At 40.7% G+C, this 12,873-nt stretch overlaps 1 protein-coding gene across 1 annotated transcript in view; it reads right to left on the reverse strand.

Moving 5' to 3' along the window:
* The window catches only part of kif4 (kinesin family member 4), a 17,996-nt gene extending 14,757 nt beyond the window's left edge, over window positions 1-3,239 (reverse strand). Inside the window, exons 1-7 of the mRNA XM_024266360.2 lie at window positions 3,001-3,239; window positions 2,158-2,302; window positions 1,909-2,023; window positions 1,551-1,741; window positions 1,368-1,457; window positions 1,117-1,283; window positions 713-807 (exon numbers count right to left, since the gene is read on the reverse strand). Coding sequence (XP_024122128.1) covers window positions 713-807; window positions 1,117-1,283; window positions 1,368-1,457; window positions 1,551-1,741; window positions 1,909-2,023; window positions 2,158-2,280 — 781 coding nt within the window. The 5' untranslated portion in view covers window positions 2,281-2,302; window positions 3,001-3,239. The remainder of the gene's footprint in view (window positions 1-712; window positions 808-1,116; window positions 1,284-1,367; window positions 1,458-1,550; window positions 1,742-1,908; window positions 2,024-2,157; window positions 2,303-3,000) is intronic.
* Between the last annotated feature and the right edge of the window lie 9,634 nt (window positions 3,240-12,873).

A 12,873-nucleotide genomic window follows, 5' to 3' on the forward strand; every position in this document is an offset into this window, starting at 1 on the left:
AAAAGACAAGATCTTCTCCAAGTCTGTGTGATGCTTCTGTCTGAACAGGCCCACTTTTTAGAATATTCTTCAATGTTCTTATGCTAGCGTAACAGACTATTTTCATCCCTCTTTGTTGTTTTGTCTTGAAACAGGACGTTTCATCTGGAGGAGGGGCTATTTCTAACACTTTTCATTTCCTTCTGTGTTCCTTGTGCGCATGACAGTTACATGACATAAGGTGACACATGGATTTCTGGGTAAGTTAATGATAAGGGCAGAATAAAGTGCTGGTGATGCAAACGTGCGTCTCTGAGCTCCTTCTTTTACATATGAAACTCTGCATTACAAACACTGAATCCCAGAAAGCGGCTACACTAATAATAATTTGATTTTGAGTCGCCAAAAGGTTCAGAATTTCTTCGTTTTTGAAACCAATACGGAAAAAGAGCTTCAAATGATGCTCCACGTCTTTCATCTTCAAGCACGTCTCCCGGGAACAAAATTTTCAACTTTAAATAATGTGAATTTACAAGAAAAAAAAGTCTAAAATTTAGCCTGTGATTTTCAAAGTCACAAATATACAATTGTATTCTTCTAATTTAACATTTACGACTTTTTCCTCGTAAATTCACGACTAAAGCAATAATTTTTTGCTTGTAAAATGGCCCTAATACTCCATCCTAGTCTTTAAACACCATGAAAGTAAAAAAAAAAAAGAATACATTTTTACCTTCTTTCAGACGATCTCCTTCCGCTTTGGTTTTCTTTTGTCTCTCAGAACCAGCGAGGTCCACCAGGTGAAACTTGGAGACGATGGAATCCACTCTGAGACAGACATTAGACTTTACTGTCCACATACAGTTCTGTGGTACAAAATAAAGGCTTTCTAAATCCAGATTTAGGCTAACAACAATTTATATTTAAAAAAAGCATTTCAAAACCCAACATCAGAACTAAAATAAAATATTTTCCTCTTAAAATACTCTACCTCTTTCTGTGACTAATGATTACAAAGACACCAAGTTAAATATTGTTGTTCAAATGAAGAAAATGGCAGCTTCCATCAATAATACCCATAAGATCTGAGGTTCACTGAAAGTTACAAAAACATCTGTAATTGAAAACCCGACTGACTTGTTCAAGCCTCTCCGCTGCTCCAGAGTGATGGTGAAGATCGCGTGGGAACGTGAAGACGCTGCGTTCATCGCTGTGGAGCCAACGGTGCGAGCGGCATTCCCGAGCTCCAGACAGTTCACCATCTCTTGGGCAGAAAACACCTGCCGCTCCGTCAATCCCACAATCTGAGAAAACAAGAAGCAGCAGAATAAAAAACTGTAGATAAAAACACAAATCCTGACAACAACAGGAAGCTGCGTTGTGGTCACCTTAATCCCATCCTTAGGGTCTTCTCGGATGCTGATAGAAGGTTTGTCTTTAGACGAACACAACAAGTCCAGGATGTCTTCATTGTAGATCTACAACCACAATTTAAAAATTTAAATGTTGGTTGTTGCATCAAAATCTGTACTTATGCATAGTTTTCTCAAGTAAAAAAGTTGAATAAAGACCTCCAGATAGGATATTGAAAGGGAGAAATCAGAGTCTGTTTTCATCTCCCTCTCCTCGAAGATCTTCTTGATCACTCTGGGAATAACTCCAACTGACGGGTCGTTCTCCTGAGCCGAAGTGTACGTCCCCCCCATGGAGTAGGTCTTCCCTGATCCCGTCTGTCCGTAAGCCAGAACTGTTGCATGGTAACCTGCGAGAATGATTTAAGCAGGAATGAAATTTAAAACAAACACAGCTAAAAATAATAAAAAAATGTTAAACATGTTTATTTGCATGATTCAAACAAAACAAAAAATACTGCAGTTTTCACCTCGAGAAAACGCATCAAATCATCAATCTGCCTAAAGAGATTTTTACCTTTGAAAAGCCCGCGGAGTAAAGGGGACACAGCAGAAGTGAAGACCTCTTCTTGTTCAGCAGTGGGCTCAAACACATAGTCGTAGGTGAAAGCCTTCTCTGTGCCAACGATCACCTGAAAACAGAACAGTTGGGCTGCTTTTAGTTAGACGTCCACTGTGCTGTTCAGGGCATTCCTCGTCAATGTCATAACTTCTTTAGGGACATATATTTACATTTTTTGTAAATCATAGGTATTGAGAACATTACCTGTGGCTCCCCAGGGACAAATCCAAGGCAGCACTGGCATCCTTCGTTGATTTCCTTGGGTACCAGCGGGCGACAGCGCAAAGCAACCCGCACTGGGATCACTTTTGCAGCCTCGTTTGTCATGACGTGAGTCTCCTGAGCAGAACTACACCAAAGACAAACAAACAGATGGCACTTGGTTGTAAACAAAAGTTCTTAAGGCTATTAGTTAATAGAAAATAATATTATCAATCAATAAGGAAAAAGTGTCAAGAATTTTTGCAATACTTGACTTGCAATCCAAAAATTAAAAAAGGTTTTTAAAATCAATTAAAAAAAAGTGGTTTTACAAGGAAGCAATTTTGCCTTCTTGAAAACTTTGATCTACTCGCCAACAAAAGTTAGTCACAATGGATTCAAAACAATAGAAACAAAGGCAACTAGTCTAGTTTTTCTAATGGCCTTAATACACGCACATGCGCACTAACAGCAGAATGATGCTAACCTTTGAAACATAGACTGTAAAAAATAATTATTCTTATACAGTCTATGCTTTGAAATTTAAGTCATTTTTTAAGCAGCTATGTTGACTGACGCATGTGCTACATGGGTGTTGGCAGATTATTTTCAGCGTTTAAAATGAAATGTATGTGAATGTAAACGTACATTAAAAATGTGAGGTCTTGAAGTTCACCACCAACCTAACTACGGACAAAAGTAGCTAGCAACATTAGAGATGTACAACGAGGTAACCAAGTTAGAACTGTAGTTTTCAGATGTGATTAGATCAATAATCACTCCATTATGTTTTACGTTATCGTTTGGTTGACTTAAAAACTCTCCTAAGTAGGTTGAGTAACGTACCGTTTCCAGTTTCAGTGCTGATATTCAGATGTCACAACAGCCGCATTTAGTGGTTGTTTGTCGGCGAGCGCTATCGCTTAAATGCCAAACGTCAAATTGTAAAAACAAAAATGCTCCAAAATATTTCAATTAATTTAATAAACGTTTGTCCTTTGTCCAAATACTTAGACCAGTATTGAGGGTTACCGCCCGCCACTTTCAAACGAGCAGCTCCGCCTTCTTCTTCTTCTGGTTCTTATTGAATACGGAACTAAGTGAACCAAGCAGGATTGCTGCCCTCTGGAGGACAAAAGAGGAAATGCACAAAACAAGATTCCGAGTGAATGAATACATTTCCTCTCAGGGTCTTTTATTTAATATTATGTCATTTCTAAAAAATGAAAGATGAATGGAGCGTAGGATTGATATTCTATTTAGTCCATTTTAATCACTTAACTTATAAACTGCTAAAGTAATCATTTTACAATTATGACTATAAACTGAAAAAGATGTGATCAATTTAATCTGCAATACTTAAAGACAAAATATACAGAACCTGAAAAAAAAAAAAAATAAATAAATAATCTGGATAATGCAGTAATTGTTCCCCACGTTCAACCAAAAACTCGAACGGTTTCGAAAGAGTATGTGTATCAGTGTGTGGGACAAAACTGTGAAACGGGCTTGAAAAGCAATATAAACAATGTAAAGGCATCAAACAATTTACATTGAAACTGAAAGAGAAATTGTTATCAAAGTATACAACTGAATAATAAAAACTACTGTAATTTAAGTATTTTTTAAATTGTAAACTGGTGACTGTGAATAATTTGTATGATTTTATTTGTGAAAATGAGAAAAATTGAAAGCTGTGGTCATATTGTATTGTTTTGTTTGTAATTATATACTGGGAACTATTTATGTTACAAGATAAAGACATAAAGGGATAGGCCTAAACAAGCATTTCCTATCCCCTTTTCAAACATGTATTTATTGACTTTATTTTGTGACTTTTTCTTTAGAAACGGAGATTGTATTGTTTTTTTTTTACTGTGTTTTATGCTTTGTATTTTTTTCTTTACATGTTTGAAATAAATCTTAATCTAAAAAAAATGTATTTTTGTGTAAATTAATACAGATTCAAAGATCAATTGTTGTGTGTCTAGAAAATCAATACTCTTCCTTCAAAACTATGGAGTTTGGCGACATCTTGTGGCCAGCAGCTGCAATTGTAACTTGAGGCGATCTTGAAATTATTGGAACTTCCTCAAGTAACCAGAATAGGCAGGCGTTCATCACAGATACCATAAAATTCTAAAACTGAATTAATTAAAAAAAAACAATACAGGATTTATATGATGGAAAACAGACTATGTATAAAAACCATCAAACTAAAATATGTATTTAGATATTATTAATTTAGGTTTAAAAATAATATGTTACCACTTATTATGATGACTTAAAGGTCCACTGTGCAAGACTCCACCCTAGGCATGCCTGCCTTGCTCATTTTGGGACTAAAACTATGTATGTCTAATATAGATAGACACAATAAAAGTTAAGATGGCAGAAAAAAAGCAGGTATTCTGGGGCTCCAACAAACAGTGTTTGTCACTTTATTAATAATACGTAATTATAATATTATAGACTTATATGAATTTAACAAACACATTTTCTACATTTCTACACATAGTGGTTGATAACAAACTACATAAAATAACAAAATGACCCAAAGAGCCGACTTGTTTGGGAGCCAAACAAGTCGGCTCTTTTTAATGAGTCGATCCAAAACAGCAGGACAGAGTGCACGACATGCTGGCTTCTTGTCCGTGGCTTCTGGAGGACACTGCTGCCTGAGAGGCCTCCAATTCCTTAGGAGTGATCACCCTGGCAGCAGGCGCCCTGGCAGGATGGAGGGGTGAGACGGGGCAACTCGGTCTCACTTCCAATTGAGGAGGGATGCAGCCAGCCTGGGTCTCAATAAACACTCCTACAGCCCGGAGCAGCTCTCTGGCTGGGACCCGGTGGACTGGTCCGATGGCAGGCAGAATATCGATCAGACATCAGTGTAGTTTAATACATGTGCAGTTAAGTATGTATAAGAGGGTGCTTGATTGGCCGTTCTGCATGTCAATCAAGTGATGTACTTCACGGTGAGAAGGATTATTCACTGATGGAAAAAGGTATATATGTACATAATACTTGTTTATATTGATACATTGGAGGACAGAAAGAGAACATTATTAGGTGTTATTACTCCCACTGAAAAAAAAACATCAGACATGAACAGGGAAGTCAGTTCACAAATAATCATATTTCATTTGCTTTGAAATGACTAAAGTTTTTTATATATCAACATTGTTTGCTGTTTTCTGAAATAGTCAATGTTAGAAGTAATCTTCAGAGCTGGAGCTAAACGTTTTCAGGTGGAATAACGTATTTCTTTGAGTGTAAAGGGCCCTCCCTTCCTAACAGAATACCTGCTTGTGTGCTGATGTTAAGAATATACGTAGGAGTGTTCATCTCGTTTATAGACCAGCTATGGTCGAATTCAAAGTGCAAATGTGTGGAGGTGGGTGGGTTAGATACTACTTCAGTTCTGTTAATAAATTACTCAGCTAAGAACGGAGGTTCTACTGACCATCTGTTATTAGCATTTTTAACACCCTCATAAAGAATACAAATATTAACAAATATACAAATATTAACAAAAATACAAATATTAAGTGTTCACTTATGTTAGCGATATGCTAGCTCTGCCGCGTCACTGCGTTAAAACTAAATCCCTTTGACCTTCATATAAGGTTAAGGGCAAAATCATTTAACGTGACTGATTTGGCAAGACCAATGAGTTATATCGGCTGGAGTCGCTCCGCTAGCTTGTTGCATGCGCAAAGTTGGACGCCATATTGGATAGGGCGAGATGCCTATTTACTGCACAAACAAAGATGGAAAAAAAGAACGCCTGTGAGTGTGTGCGCACCTATGTGTTTCAATGAAAAGTCAATGCAAAAGTCAAAAAGTCATTGCACACCAGAATTCCTGGCGTAGCGCGCATTGCTGTGCAAGTTTTTAAGTCGGTCGCGAGCTCCACGCTCAAATCTGGCACGCACTGTGCGCGTGCTGAATGTTCAACCTAGTTCAAGGTGCTTACACACCAGCTGCACGCTGCAAGTGGTACCCAGACCGGAGCTGCGCGCTCACACAGGAATTGGCAGGAGATTCTTCTTCTCTTGCAAAGCAGTGAAAATCCCCCAAATCTTGCTCCAGGCCTTTTTGTTTTCCCGATTCTGTTCCTTTAGTGTCTGTCTGGGTGTCACATTAATCCAACCGGGTTCAAACCGCAATGATTCATTTCTCTTTCATGATCATGTTTGGCCCTTCTGTCCTTTGACTGGTCAATGTGCTGCGCCGCTGCGATTTTGTGTAAAAATGTTGAACCGGGTTGAACATTCAGTGTGCTCTCAGCGGCTGGGGGAGGTTGCGCTGAGCAGACGCAGGTGCAGAGCGGTCCGTCACATGGAGCACAACATGAATAGAGTATGAAAGGATTTGTGATCATTTCAGTATTATGTGAAATTGTTTATTTGTATTGAATCCTTTCTGTTGGTAGAAAAACAGACAGGTTGATGTAAGTGGCAAAAAGCAAACATATTTGGCCTTAAAATACCTTTAATTCATTGTTTTCAAAGAAAAATCGGGGGAAAAAAATTGAAAACAATCAAAATTGTGACTTTAAAACTGTGAATAAAATTGAATCGTGGCTTGACTGAATCATTACATCCCAAACAGTGGCTTTTCAGGCCTGGACTTGGACATCCCTGGTGTAATGAGTAAATGAAGCAAAATAAAATGACACAACTGTCGAAAAATTGTTTTTTTCCCTAAATATAAAAATAAACGTGAATCCATCATGTCTGTAAATTCATTATCTGTATGTGTGAAACAATGGAGCGGCTTTAATTTCTGCTGACCAGCTGGGTAGCTCTTTATGGATTAGACAGGGAAGGTAAAGTCTCAAACTGTTTCGGTGCAAAACCCGTTCAGAGGGTTTACCTACTTGCCTAACTCTGTAGACAGGGCGGTCTAGATAGATCTGGGCTACTACAACCTGATGTTCACTTTCCCACCTGTCGCTAAGTTTTCCCTTCTAACCTGCTCCTCTGGTCTAAAACCAAAACCTGCTCTCCCTGAAGCAGGGGGAAACCTTGGAAGTCTTGTCATAAATGTTCTTGTTTTAACTGGCAGCTTGGAGTAAAAAGGTTGACGCTCTGTTGAAGGCATAAGTCAACTGCTGATGATGTTTGCTCACCCACTTTGTTGTGGTAGCGGTATTCATCAACCTCGCCGATCCAGTCAGCATGTCCACAGTGGTTCTAAGGTGGGGGCCAAATATTAGAGAAGAGGGTGCATATTTGGTCAAGGGATGGACAGTGTCATTGTAGGCTTGCCTTGGTCTTGTACAGCACACAGGGGGGGGGGGGGTTAATATAACTTTGAACAGTCTTTTCCATCTGGGGCCAAAAAGAATTCCTGCTCAGTGTAGCGAACATACGATCTGGATGCCCACTATTTTGATGACAAAATTCCACCAAGGTTGAAGTTTTATTCCTTGGGACCACCAGAGCGTTTCACAGGTTAAAGAGTCTCTCACTCTCCTGCATAACTCTCCCTCAGTCATTTCAAGTTTCCTCCACTGGTGAAGAAGTCTCTTTACACCTGTCTTTCTGCTGTACCTGGTAACCCACCTTGAGTCAGATAGTCTTGAACCTGACAAACTGTAGGGTCTCTCTCTTGCTCGAGTCTCCATATGGGCAGGATTCCACCTGTAGCCATCAAAGGGCTCTTCAGTCCCGTCTGGAACTTCCATGGCAATTGGTCGCCACCACTCCCTGGGTCTGTGGAGGCAATTTGGAGTCTGGACAAACATTAGCATTAGCGTGGTCTTTCCCCCTAGCTTTGCTGTCTGTAGGTGTACAAGGGCATTATTGTCTGTCACAACAATAATCTTTGCACCCCACAAACAATCTTTGAATTTCTCCACCAGGGACAATTTCATCGCCAACAGCTCAAGTTTAAAAAGCTGTAGTTAGTGTCATTACATTCCGCGGGGGGTGCAGGCTTCGACTGGCATATGTAATCACTCGTTCAGCCCCATCCTGTTCTTGGCCTAATGCAGCACCCAAACCACAGTTGCTGGCATCTGTATAAACAATAAAAGGCTTCGTAAAGTCAGAATAAACCAGGATTGGTGCTTGTAACAGGCATTGCTTGAGCTGCTTAAATGCCACTTCGGACTCTTTAGTCCATTGGACGAGGATGATTGTCTGCACCTGCTCCTTGATGAGCCCCTCAAAACTTTGTTTAGGGGTTTAGCAATCTTCAAAAAGTCTTTAACCCTCTGGAACTGACAGACACCCTCAGGCGTCCTGCTGTGGGATCAAGGTGATAAAACTGTCCAAAATGAACTTTAACTTTTATTTATGTTCTGTAACTGATATTTTTATTGAATTAAAGGGGGGATATGGTCCTTATTTGAAGTTTTTGGACAAAATCCATCTTTTTATTTTAACATATTAGGCAGAAGATGAAATTTGATCTGATGGCTGCAAGGCGGATAAGCGCACCCTTGGTGGAGGGGTGGAGCGAATCAGAGCTGTCCGCTATTAGAAAACCCACAAGGAGGAAACCAATCATAATTTTATTTTGGTATGGGGTCCGACATGAGTTTACAACAACAATCACTAGCATTGTCAAAGAATCGTGGAAACTCTGCGTTTCTCTGCGAAAGTCCCACCCGCCGCTGTTTACGAGAGTAACAGAGTAGACAGACACACCCCCACCTGTGAGCTGATTCTAGCCGAGTCGACCTGAAATCAGCTGGATCAAACTGCTCCCTAAAACCTTTTGATTATTCTATTATTCTATTATTCCTTGTTAAACATGTTTGGGGTTTCTACAGCAAAATTAATCCATTTTTTCCATACAGAATTTTCTGTTTTTGCAGGATTTTATGTCTAGTGTGTGAATACAACATGGAAAAATGACAAAAGAAAGGTTGTGTCACATATAGGACAGGTTGTACTGATTAAAATGATACCAAATAAGCATACATGTAGTCTTTCAAATTGATGATACAGAGGTAAATTCAAAAGTAGACAAAAACAAAGCTTTAGGCTCTAGGTTCCAGAGGGTTAATAAACATCCTGTAGTAGCCCACAAAAGAGAAAAGACTTTACCTGCTTTACTGTGGCAGGAGAGTCCCGACTCTGGACAGCTGCAGTTTTCTCTGAGTCAGGCGAGACTCCATCACCACTGACTTCATGGGCCAGGAACTTCACTTTCTTGTGGAACAGCTTACTTTTCTCCAGCTGGAGAAGGAGACCATAATGTCAGAGGGCCTCAAACACATGCTCCAAATGGTTAAGATGAGTTGCAAAGTCTTTAGAATACACAATCATCCAGGTACACAAGGGCAGAGTCAATGAGCTGTTCCCTCAAACAGCAATGCATCAGCTTCTGGAAAGTTGCTGGAACATTACAGAGCCCAAATGGCACCCTGTCAAACTCAAATAATCCTAAAGGTGTGGTAAAGGCAGTCTTTTCTCTGTCCTTCTCCTCAACCTCCATCTGCCAATATCCACTGGCCACATATAGAGTGGGGTACCATTCTGCTTGGGTGAGACTGGTCAGAGAATCTTCAATTCGAGGCAAAGGGAAGGCATCTTTATATGTGACTAGATTCAGTTTTCTGTTATCTACACATAACCTTTCTTTTGTACTAGCACTATGGGTGCAGCCCATGTGTAACAGATCCAGGTTTTGGGCCTGTAAAACAGATTCATTGCTCCCTGTAAAACACTAAGGAAAAATGAGACGAGATGACAGCGATGTTCCTCTTTGCTGTGCTTCGGCCATATTGATGCGGAGGGCTGCTAAATTCTCAGTAACGTCTCATAGAACCAACGCCACCTGCAGGCGGAAAAGTGTACTCCGCCCTTGGGGCATTTGCATCTTTCAAATTAAAGTCCGAAACTTAACATAATGTGAAACACATTCTGTGTTCTCTTCTTTCATCAGTTCGTTTGTCAGTTATGTCTCTCAGTCTGTTGTCATGGTTCGTGTGTGGGGCACCTGTTTTTCCAGCGCCATGCAGGAAGAAGAAGGTGACCACAGTTCTGCTTGTTCCTCCTCCAATGCGAGTGCTTCCATCTTGATTTCGTGGAAGGATAATGCAGGAGTCTTCCTCACAAGGCACTGTAAGTTCCTGGTGAAGGGTACTGTCTCTGAATCCCATGATAAACTGGTCTCGCAGGATGGCATCACCATCCCCAAATCCTGCCTCACTTCTCAGTTTTTACATAAGAGTTCTCTTAACTGTAGAGAAAAAGACCTGAGTGAGTCTTGAGGCTGTTGTCTTCAATTAAAAAAATGAGTTTTGAGCACAGAAACACGAGTATTATCACCATATAAAACATGCAAAACATCTAGAATTTTCTTAGGAATGTCTCCAACTGGCCTCTTTAAAATCAATATTTAATCAACTGTCTCAACAGAGAGGCGGAAATATCCAGAGGAGCAGGCAGAGGCGGCAAGACGGTGACGAAGGCGAGGGTCGGCAACACGGAGGTCAGAGCGCATCCAAGGCTGAGGTACCGAAGGGCTTAGACAGGAGCGGAGGTCCAGAACATCCATGTTCTCATAATGGTGTTATTGTCATTACAGCTAAAAAGGCCCATCAGCTGATACTGATGACAAACTGCATTACAACATATGATTCTAAACGATAATATACCTTCTTGTGGTCCTCGGAATGCTGCACGGTGGCGCAAGTGGTTAGCGCTCTCGCCTCACAGCGAGAAGGCCCCGGTTCGAATCCTGGCTGGGACCTTTCTGTGTGGAGTTTGCATGTTCTCCCCGTGCATGCGTGGGTTCTCACCGGGGACTCCGGCTTCCTCCCACCGTCCAAAAACATGCTTCATAGGTTAATTGGTAACTCTGAATTGCCCCTAGGTGTGAATGTGAGAGTGGATGTGTGTGATTGAGGCCCTGAGACAGACTGGCGACCTGTCCAGGGTGTACCCCGCCTTCGCCCATCAGCAGCCGGGATAGGCTCCGGCACCCCCGCGACCCCGAAAGGGACAAAGCGGTCAAGAAGATGGATGGATGGATGGTCCTCGGAATGGTTGACACTCGTGATTGACCTCTGTCTGACTCTGATTTAGCTCTGTGGACTTTTAGCTGTGCTTAGTTCCTGTCTGAACTCATGAACCTGCTGCACGTGGAACCAGCTGTCTGCCCGTCTGTGACAGAAATCATGAACTGTGGCAGACCTGCTGCCTGTTTCCACATCAATCCTGTGTTTAAATTTTTATTAGTAAAAATTTAGTAAGTTTATCTAAACACAAACTTGTACTTTAGTTTCTGGACTTCATTTGGGATCTCCGAAAGTTATTTATTCTGTGTGGAGTCAGAAGATAAGTGAAGGTAATTACATGATTTAAAATGTGTTTAATGTATACATTTTTCGTTTTTTTCTAATAAAATTATAAAATTTCATTTAAAATCTACTTTAAACTGTAAAACCTTTCTACATAGCTACTGGTTACACTGGAGAAAGGAACTTTTTGGTAAAAACATAAACAGTTTTTTATTTAAAAACAAGTATTTTGCCAGAAAATAATTAATTAAACTGCTTTAAAAGAAGTAAAGAGCCATATCTGAAGTTTCAAATACTTTACCTTCTATGTACCTTATTATGTCAACACGTGAAATTTGTTTTAAAGCTGTAAGGTGTATTTAAAAAATATGCTTAACCCAAAGTGAACATCCTGAACTACTCGTTTACATAAAAGAGCCACTTTCATTAAAATTGCATTGTTGGTGTTTTTAACACATTTTGGGTTTTTTTTTCTCCTGATGTAGGTCATCCATCCATCCATTTTCTTGACCGCTTTGTCCCTTTCGGGGTTGCGGGGTGCCGAAGCCTAACCCGGCTACTGATGGGCGAAGGCGGGGTACACCCTGGACAGGTCTCCAGTCTGTCTCAGGGCCTCAATCACACACACATTCACTCTCACATTCACACCTAGGGGCAATTTAGAGTCACCAATGAACCTATGAAGCATGTTTTTGGATGGTGGGAGGAAGCTGGAGTCCCCGGTGAAAACCCACGCATGCACGGGGAGAACATGCAAACTCCATACAGAAAGGTCCCAGCCGGGATTTGAACCAGGGCCTTCTCGCTGTGAGGCGAGAGCGCTAACCACTGCGTCACCGTGCAGCCCCGATGCAGGTCATATTTAAAGAAAATTAAGATTATATTTCTCTATTAAAGATGTTAAAAGCAGTAGTGACCAAATCCAGGCTTCAAGAGTCGATATTCTGACGGTTTTCTACAAACCCTGCCTTATCTGCTGTTGATTACCTGGATCAGGTGTGTTTAGCCAACAAAGAGCTTCAATTGTAGGTTGGTAGGAAAATGTGTGCGACACCGGCCCTCGAGGCTTGGAATTGGACACCCCTGCAGGCATACCATGGTGTGGGAGTGATCAGGTGTCCTGTGACAGACTGGTGACCTGTGGGCAGGACAGGCTCCAGCAACCCTGTGACCCCAAAACAGATATAGCAGATTGGGAAAATGGATGGATGGTAAAATGATCATTTCTGTTTAGAGGGAAGCTGAAACTGGTACACTATAAAGAGCTGGAGTGTTATCTAGTGGACATTTTAGGAACATACATGACTCAACATAGAAAACAGCGACTGACAGAACGTGTCAAGAAAAGGAGCAGCTGCTTTCAACAAAACAGATTTGTAGTTTTCAGGCTGTTTTACTGTACTGCCTGCTTTAAAACCTTAGCTATTAAAGGAAAATGTTAGTATTTCACTGCG

The sequence above is a fragment of the Oryzias melastigma genome, linkage group LG14, assembly GCF_002922805.2.
Source record: "Oryzias melastigma strain HK-1 linkage group LG14, ASM292280v2, whole genome shotgun sequence".
Lineage (NCBI taxonomy): Eukaryota > Metazoa > Chordata > Actinopteri > Beloniformes > Adrianichthyidae > Oryzias > Oryzias melastigma.